This window comes from Staurois parvus, unplaced genomic scaffold (assembly GCF_062004578.1).
Source record: "Staurois parvus isolate SC_StPar_1 unplaced genomic scaffold, SC_StPar_1.0 ptg000454l, whole genome shotgun sequence".
In the NCBI taxonomy this organism is placed as follows: Eukaryota; Metazoa; Chordata; class Amphibia; order Anura; family Ranidae; genus Staurois; species Staurois parvus.
The window spans coordinates 4,536,063-4,546,110 of NW_028318250.1; the positions used below are offsets into that span (position 1 = coordinate 4,536,063).

The window sequence follows — 10,048 nt, forward strand, 5'->3', positions numbered from 1 at the left end:
TCTCCAGAGTTTCATAAATAGCTTTCAAAAGCTCGTCCACCTCTTCTAGGGCCAACCTATACTTAGAGCCCGAAGAGGTGGGGGCTTCCTCCTCCTCGGACCCTGAACCTAACTGGGAGGATGTCCGAGATCGAGGAACGTCTTCCTCCTCATCCGGAACTACCTGCCGGGGGGGCATGATCCCCAATGCAGACTGCGAACCAATCTCCAAAGGAGACTGAACCCTATCCAGAAGGGACCTAACGCCTGAAAAGTTGCCGACATATCCTCTTTAATAGAGGACAAAACTTTATGGCATGTAGTAAAAGATTCGTCTCTGACAAGACCATCAATGCAGTTGCGGCATAAAGGCTTCTCACTACCTGCGCCTAACTTGGCCGCACACACTGCACATCTCCTCTTTGGGGCCTGTACCGGGGTCCTGTCCTGTGTTTTAGTCTAAAGAAGAAATGACAAAAAACAAACAGAACTAGGCACTTGAAAGGAACAAAATCCCAGGACCCCCACTGCATCCAGTACTGTGGAAAAATTGCAGCATACCCTAACACCCACAACCTCGGGGACTTAAGGGACCTCCAAAAAACACCCCCCCCCAGGAATATAGCATAAAGGGGAGCCTCCCCAAGCTTACCTGGGAGGAGCCGGTACCGGGACCTGGGTCAGCCTGAGAAGGTCCTGCTTCCATCATCCCCCTGGCGTGTAGACAGCGCCGCCGCTCCGCACGCCCACCGGCTTTTAATTCCCCTGGTGGTGCCTGCGCCTCTTGGAGATCGGAGCCGGCTCCGGCGCCCGGCGCTGACGTCACCGGCGGACTTCCGGCCTGTGGAGCGCATCCACCCTGCTACTTCCGGTTGCTGGAACGCAAGGCCGCGCCCAACCGGAAGTCCCGCCTCTCCCCTGCACATTCAACTGAATGCCGGGTCAGAGGAGAGGCCACGATCGGGGCGAGCCCCAGTGACATGCGGCAGCGCCGGTTACCCACCTGGGCCTGAAGGACACCACCAGATGCCAGCCCCACCACGTGGAAGGCACCAGGGACGGAGGTACAGACCGCACCACACCCTTCCAGGCCAGCCTTCCTGAGGGTGCGAGGATCACCCTGGCTCCTACGGCGTGCATCCTTCCGGCTCAGGAAACACAAAAAAAACTGGATATGAGGCCCGGAGGCCCGCCTTTTAAAGGCATGGGGGATGGTGTGTTTCCTGACCCGGAGGGAGGAGCCCAAGGTCTCAGATGGCTGTCCTGGAAGACGTAGGGAGAAAAGAGAAATTCTCAGCACAGCTTGCAAAAAAACTGAATGAACCTGTCTAACAGTATGGATTAAAAACAGGGATTTATTTAGCACACATTTGCAAATACATGCGTAACCTACAGAGCCTCGTCATGTCACCTCGATATTCTGTAGTAACTAACTCTACAAATTTTGAGAGCCCCCATAGTAGAGGCACACGTATTTAACAGACCAAGGGCAGGTGGACCTTAGGAAGCCCACCCCCTCCTTAAAAAGGGTATAGGAGCGCACTGGACACCCAAACATGTCAGGCCCTGCTTGAACCACTACAAAGGAAATGCCCTTGAAATGGATGTTCCAACAAGACAACGACCCCAAACACACCAGTAAACGTGCAACATCTTGGTTCCAGACCAACAAGATTGACGTTATGGAGTGGCCAGCCCAATCCCCGGATCTTAATCCAATAGAAAACTTGTGGGGTGACATCAAAAATGCCGTTTCTGAGGCAAAACCAAGAAATAGAGAAGAACTGTGGAATGTAGTCCAATCAGCCTGGGCTGGAATACCTGTTCACAGGTGCCAGAAGTTGGTTGACTCACACACACAGTTGGTAGAATGTGTAGTGTTCCCAATGCATGTGTGTATGGAAATAAAAGCTATTAGAAGGATTTTGAGCTTTATTCACTTTAAGAAAATTGAATATAGAAGGAAGTATTAAGAAAAGTTCTACTGTACTCAACAGAAAAATAGGTACATTCTTTTTGGGTCATTTAAAGTATTTGCACAGTACACATTTTAGTTTACTCTAAGGAGTTGGCCTAAGGAAAATGATAAATGGAGATCCTCCAGAATAACACTTAGCAAACTAATCATACAATCTACTACTTTTTTAGAAGGTAGGTCTTATGTTGTACAATTTACCATGAAACTTAGCTCACTATACAAATGTCAAAATGTCTTACAAGATGGGGAAAAAAAAAGTTGCATTTCATTACAAATTAAATTATGTGGCCATTTCAAAGAAAGCAGGATTATGAGGGCTAACTTCCATCTATATTCTTCAATTGCCCAAGAAGGAGATCTACAATGGCAGCTCATACATTTCCCTCTATAATCCAGTTTGTGTGGAACATTTAAAGCTCATCTCTGGGGAAAAATGTGGTCACTCCACTCCTTTACCCATCTCTTACAAGCCATTTACAATTTTGATTGGTGGATCGTACTTTAAAGTGTTTGTACACGGTGTTATGTACCTTGTCACATGCCTGACCAGGGGCGGACTGACCATTCGAGCACTCAGGCACTGCCCGAGGGCCGGGGTCAGTAGGGGGCCCCATGAAATGCCCCTGGTACCTTTTTTATACTTTTTTTGAGTATGGGCAAGGACACAGGGGCCCCATGAGTTGTTAGTCCGACCCTGTGCCTGACAAAGGGGTCCAGCATGGCTCAGAGACATTGCACTTTACTGCTGTGATGTGATCAATTGAATACAAGCTTCGGCAACATTTTCAAGATCTGTGATGTGCTGGTGATATATATTTATGACTTTACCCATTTCCAGTTGGCTACAGCACCCACCTAATCTTCTGCCAATTCCAGAAATATAGATGACTTGTGACCCATGGAGATTAAATACCAGCGGTGAACTTTAAAGCAGTCTTGCAGGAACCATTTTGAACACCTAATTTCCCACTTCTTCAGGTTTTGATGTGTTTGCATTTTAATATTTATGATAATATACAATTTAACCACTTCAGTACTGGGCACTTTCACCCCCTTCTTGCCCAGGCCAATTTTCAGCACTGCCACACTTTGAATGGCAACGGCACAGTCATGACACTGTACCTAAATGATATTTCTCTTTTTTATGGAGACAGAGCTTTCTTTCAGTGGTATTTAATCACCACTGGGTTTTTTTTATTTTTTTGCTAAACAAAAGAAAAAAAAAACAAAAAAAAAAAAAAAAAAAAAACCATACGCCTTTTTCTTATTTGTTAGATTTTATAAAACAGAAACAAAGTAATTTTCCTTCTTCACTGGTGTGTGATGATGAGGCTGCACTACTGGACACTGATAGGGCTGCACTGATACACAGGGTACTAATTTATCAGTGTAAACAAAGTGCAGACAGCCTTCCAGGTATTGGCTGTCTCTTCCTCACACAGACAGCATGTGGGGAAAAGCCGTCCAATAACTGGCAAGTCTGTTTGCATGCAATGATCTGTGATTGGCCCTTTACTACGATCTGTGAACAGCTGTGTCCAAAATACATGGCGGTAACAGAGTGCTCTAGGGCAGGGGTGGGCAACTGTGGCCCTCCAGCTGTTGTAGAACTACAAGTCCCATGAGGCATTGCAAAACTGACAGTTACAAGCATGACTCCCAAAAGGCAGAGGCATGATGGGACTTGTAGTTCAACAGCTGGAGGGCCATAGTTGCCCACCCCTGCTCTAGGGGACACATGGGAAGAGAGTTCTGGGAGGATGTCCATAAATGCCCTCGCAAAGCAAGAGAACCATGCTGCAGCCGTCATTTGGCTATAGCACGGTATCATTCAGCATCATCTTGCTCTTTCATCTCCAGTCAGTCCATCCCTGAACAACCATTTTATTCATTAGATTTCAGCTTTTAATCATGAAGGCTCAGCATGTGGGTGTTATGAACATTCACTGATCAAAGCATTTGATATTTGCATAACTCCTCCCAAGTGCCAGCCCACTGGTTGTATCAGGGCTAAGGACTCTTAAAGCTCTTCGTATTGATGTAAGGCAATGTATTTGCATGTTCAGCATTGCATATAGAAGCAAAGAGAATAATTATGTCATGGAGTCTAAAAAAGTGTATGTACAGAAAGTGTGGGGGAAGACCAGGGGAGGCAAAGAAACTCCCAGTAGCATTTGCATCTTTTTCCAATGAAAAAAAAAAAAGTTGAGTTTTTCTTCTTACCAAATTTCTTTACCTACATTAGAGTATTCATTAGGGTAGCATGACCCCATCATACGGTTCACAATTGCTGAGTCTGTCGTTGAAAGACATTGATAGCCATTTCACCTTTGGTATTCCATAGCTTTACATGATTAACCTGGGTTTCAGCTTGGTAACAACCATAAAAAAAAAATTCTACTTTGCTTGGGAAAAGCCCCGATAGGCCTATTGTTTAACATATTGCCAATAGCATGGTTTTCTATGAACATCTATAGATTAGCCCAATACAGCTGGCCAAAGAGCCACAAATTCTGACCATTCTGTCCAGTCAAATTATCAGCACCCAGCTTTGACTTTGTGTAGACTACAGGAAGGATTTTATAAAGAAAAATGTAGACCTAAGTTAGGAGGTTGTGCAACAATGAATCAGTCCCATGAAGCTGCACTCTCATCCAGCAATACTTAAAAAAAAAAAAAAAAAAAACCCAACAACAACAACCAACAACAAAAAAGTTGTTTCAGATTAGAAAGGATCATTAGAAATTTATATAAATCTCATCTTAAAAGTAAATAAACTGTAATGAATATGTTGTTTATAATCTAAATGATGTAGCCATCCTTACTGTTTCCTGGGTCAACTTTACGGCTTCCTCAGCCAACTAATTGATCCAATTTTAATGTATTCACCATCTGTACTATACCCTAGATACCTGCATAAAAATGGGCCTTTGCCTTCACAATCTTAGCCTCAAGTGATGTCAGGCCCCACCAACTTACTTTCTTCTTCAGGCTATTGGGCCAATCAGAATGGAGAGTTTGCCTGGTATACAAAAAGGAATTTTCAGGTCTTTGCCCACTGGCCTTTTTTTTGTGATCAAAATGAGACAAGCAGGTGCCTTCGTTAAGCCCATTTCACCATAACATGTTTGGGTAAAGCCAGTAGTATTTTAATCACACACAACTGGACTCATTCTGTTATGTTGAAGACGTTTCACCACTCATCTAGAAAGCTTCCTCAGGCACTTTTTAATCCAATCACCTACAAAATGTGTCAAGGCAGAAACAGATTGTCCTCGGACAATGCTCAGCAACAAGGGGCATGGATTAATAGAAACTGGTTACTTGGCAAAGTGAAGATTTACTGAACTTAATAAAAGGTGAAGTTGTGGATTACTTTGAATATCAAATAATGTACCAAGTATCTGGTGCTCCGGTCAGTTAACAGATTCAGTGTGTCTCTACTTTGGATAAGCAGCATGGCCAGTCTGATCAGAGGGGCAGTGTTAGATGCACTAGCAGATGTTAGGACTGACTTTACATATGCGATGAATAAATTAAAGTTTACCTCCTGCCAAACACTTTTAAGCAGTTACAATTTTTTCATTTTTGGATAGTATGTGCAGGGCAAGACAGTTATTACTGGAGTTTAAACAGTACAGGCACTTTTGTAATGTTTTACATAGCTATACCTGCACCAGCTTCCAGGTTTTATTGCCAAAAGTTTAATTGAGCAAGCGGAGGCTAGAAGCTGAATGGTTGCCATGCACAGCTGCACCAGATTCTGAATGCTCCAGTTTTAGTAAATCTACTCCACTGGTTGATCACCAGGTGTAAGAAAGAAAATTAATGAATCTACCACTGCTAAAAAGGTTCAAGTTGTAATTACATTTGTTTTGTGGTTTAAAACACACTTTAAATCCCAAGCTCCGTAAACACTTTGCTAAGGGAACAGTCTACTCCTTCAATAAATCAACCCCACTGTCTGGTTACAACTTTAGCATAAGGAAACAAAAACATAATACAGTAACTGAGTTATCACAACTTTATTTAACATTTATCTAGTTTTTAAAACCACACATTTTTATAGATTATAGTTAAATATAATTTTAACTTAAATATCACTCAACTCTACAACACACACTCTGATTCAATAACTTATCTGCAAATTTTGATGGCTGTGCCTAGATCTGCATACATGCCAAAATAAAGGGGCTGTGTAAAAGAATGATAAAATGTGTGCAAGTGTTCAATTGGGTCAGACAGCTCATAAAAAGACACATGTCCACCTTCATAATCCAAGTATACACCAAGCTCATGTGTAAAGTGATAAAATAAATCTTCTCGTTCATAATCATGTTCTGCATAAAGTTCATCGTATAAATCGCTCCAGCTAACACACCAGGATTTATCATTTTTGCCCATCTGGGAACCATATCCACTTTTGCAAACACTGTTATAGGTCACACCTATAGACCAGTCACCATCTTCACTAGCTTTTATTTCCCAGTAATGTTTACCTGAAGTGATCTTTTTTGTGCCTAGAACCTGCTGACAATAGAATCTTTCTGGAAGATGAGGTCGCACTCGCTGTTTGTTGTAGGGGCCTGATGCTTCTTTCAAGTCATAGGAAAGAGCAATGGTAGGGTCTGCTGTATTAACATTCAGTATCAGATCAGAGGCATCTTCTATATGAAATCCACATTCATTCTTCACATGAGGAATTACTTCCATTAGTCTACAGAGAGCTCTCATTGTGGTCACAGCGATCATCTCCTCATCCAAATTGTCAACACGAATTCGAATTGGCTTCAGATCAGTATCAAAATCATCTTGTTTCAGAAGAGTCAAGTGATCTGTAATTTTACAAGTCTGTTGAATTTGGATTTTTCTTTTGTATAGTGTACTTATTTCTGCATCAATCCGCTGGATTTCTTGGGAGCATTGCCAGGAAATCTCCTTTTCCTGCTGGTTAATCTCAGCTAGAACTTCATTTTCCAGGTTATCTAGTACTTCTCGAATGCCACCAAAGAGACCGACAACCCTGTCTTTCAATACACCTGCTTTTTCTAGTGTGCTCTTTTTGTAGGATTCTACTCTGCAGGGCAGATTTTCAGCATCCTGAGTTTTCACTGCCAGTTTTTTTACAAAATCACACAAGCCAAGTCTCTTTTTGTCACCTGCTTCACTGAGTAGCTCTAGATCATGACCTTTATGTGTGACATTCATGGTGCACTTAGGACACAGGGGAGACGAATCTTGAATACAAAAATACTTGATCAGTTCATTATGGTCACAGCATTTATTGGGCCCTAGAGAAGTAGGATCAGTATATATATGATGATTGAAAGTTTGTCGGTGTTTGTCCAGATGGAGACAGCACAAGGAGGTTTCACAGTGTACACAGGTTTTAATCGCAGGCATTGGGGAAGCTGAACAGTATGTACAAAAAGACTCTTCTCCATGAGGGCTCTGACAACTAGAGAGATAGCGGTCAACAATATTTCTCAGCTTTAAGTTCTTCTGCAGAACAGGACGACTTTTATACTGTCTTCTGCATTCAGGACAAGAGTAAATTCTTGATCTCCTTTGTTGATCCAAAACATTAACAATGCAGTTCTCACAGAAGTTATGGCCACAGGTTAGCATTACAGGATTTGTGTAGATACTGAGGCAGACTGAGCACTTCAGCTCTCCGCTTAAGCCAGCTGATGCCATGTTCATGTATGCTGGAGGAAAGCGAAAAAATAAATAAATAAAATCAGTCACTACACAGGAAAAAGAAAACAAGTGTAATAAATGTAAAATGTATTTATTTATTTCAGGTACTTGTATAGCGCCGTCAATTTAGCAGCGCTTTACACACACACACACACACACACACACACACACACACATATTACATTCACATCAGTCCCTAACCCTCAAGGGGTGTACAATCTAAGGATGTGGATGTAACATAAAATGTAGGGTAGTTTTACCAGTACACAAAATGGGCACTGCCTCAGTCTCCAACTGGCCTTCACAGCAAGGAGCACATGGAAGGGCGATGGATGTCAAGAAGAAAAAATTCCCAGCTCCACCAAATTAAACCTGTCTAACAGTATGCGTTAAAAACAGGGGTTTAGTTAGCACACATTTCCAAATACATATGTAAGCTGCAGAGCCTCATCATGGCACCCCAGTATGCTGTAGTTCCTAACGCTCCAATTTTAAGAGCCCTCTTGGTGGAAGCGCGTGTATTTAATGGATAGACCAAGGGCAGATGGACCTGAGGGAGCCCACCCCTTAAAAAAAAAAAAAAAAAAAAAAAAAAAAAAGTACAGGAGCACACTGGACACCCAGTAGCAGAGATGTGATATAACCTATGAAAGTAGTACGATTATATAGTTTAATTCTGTGGTATTAAAGATACAGTATTCCTTTCAGCAGTCAGTATTAGACATGTTCTTTAATTAGCATTTGAAAAGAACAGAGCAAGCTTCTAAAGCAGGAGTGACACCTAGATGCCAATAAAATTTTCCCATCCATGTAGACATAGATTTGTCACTTTCCTGAACCTCAAAAATGTCCTAGCCATCTGTGCTACAAGAACTGGCATGGGACAGCGAGAAGGCACCAAACCGTCTGTCAGCATTGATTTATGTCAACAGTTTAGAGGGTTACATTTTCTCATTAAAAAAATAAACACAAATATTAGTTGCAGGGAGATTAAAACAATTCCTGATTGTACACCTTTTTGGCTATGTGTTAAATGTAGAACTTTTATTTGTAGTGTATGTAGAATCCAAGAGAAATCCCAAAAACAGTTTGGCCTAAACTATGCATAGTGTACCAAAAGCTGTAGTTCAGCAGGTACATCCTTCAGAACTGCACTGTTGTGCACACCCAGGGGTGGACTGGCCATTCAAGCACTCAGGCACTGCCCAAGGGCCCGGGGTTAGTAGGGGGCCCCATGAGATGCCCCTGGTACCTTTCATTGGCTTTTTCATAGGCTTTTTGGGTGTGGGTGGGGACACAGGGGCCCCATGATCCCCTATTGCCCAGGGGCTCCATGAGTCGTCAGTCCACCCCTGTGCACACCCACACATTCCTGTAATCACACAGTGATAGGCCACAGCGGGTCACAGGCAAAAAAGGTACAGAGCCAATGAGAATGGCTCCGTACCACTCATTGGGCAACATCTCAGAATGTTAACAAAGGCTGCTGTCTCTCACTTCCTGGCTAGTAAACATAAGCCATGCTTTCTCACACTGTTATGGGGGAAAAAAAAACAAAACAAAAAGCCAGTACCAATGCAGTTCAGTAGTAATGAACAATTAAAATCCACCATTTGTACATTAAGCTCCTTCCATTTCCATCCTTTCACTGTATGTGACCTGTAAACAATGTCTAGTGTATCATTACCATACTCCCATTATTTAATCCACCCCACCTTGTTTTTAGGTGCATAAATTTAAACACCCAGTGGCGATTACATACAAAAAAATAAATCATACAGTTACAATGTTGCATGACCGGGCAATCGTCATTCAACGTGTGAGTGCTGAACTTAGACTGGGCATGAAGGGGGTAAAAGTACCCAATAGGCAAGTGGTTAAAGTAACAAAGAAAAAAAAAAAAACAAAAAACTTTTTTCCTGATAAAGTGGAGAGGGATTAGAAAGTGAAAGAAAATCCCAAATTTTGGGTTGGGGGAAATCTACCGATGGGGACACTAGTTCGGGTGACACCCCAGGATTCCCCTATTTTTAGGGTATTTCTTCTCACTGCATGTAGGTCCCCTGCACGCACAGGTAAAATTAAAAAAAATAAAAAAATAAAAAATTGCACCACACGTGAGGTATTGCTGCAAATGTTAGAGAGCAATAATTCTAGCAGAGCATAATTTTTGGTACTGTAGTTTGTCACTATTTCACAGGTGTGCGTAATTATAAATCTTGACATGTATAGCTCTACCGCCTCAGGAGCCGTTGAGTATTCTGGGTACTCTGCACTACTGAGCCCCGAGAAGAGAGTTGCCCCTACTGACACCACCGAAATACCTTGGCCAGGTGACTCCCTGGGTTTCACACAAAGGATAAACATGTACACATGTATACGGGATCAAAA

At 42.4% G+C, this 10,048-nt stretch overlaps 1 protein-coding gene across 1 annotated transcript; it reads right to left on the reverse strand.

The window, feature by feature from the left end:
- Window positions 1-6,066: 6,066 nt before the first annotated feature.
- LOC149452949 (tripartite motif-containing protein 75-like) lies at window positions 6,067-7,654 on the reverse strand. Its single transcript, XM_089688763.1, has 2 exons — window positions 7,365-7,654; window positions 6,067-7,280 (listed from the first exon to the last, which is right to left on the reverse strand). Exons 1-2 carry the CDS (start codon window positions 7,652-7,654, stop codon window positions 6,095-6,097), a joined length of 1,476 nt encoding a protein of 491 aa, XP_089544889.1. The 3' UTR covers window positions 6,067-6,094.
- Between the last annotated feature and the right edge of the window lie 2,394 nt (window positions 7,655-10,048).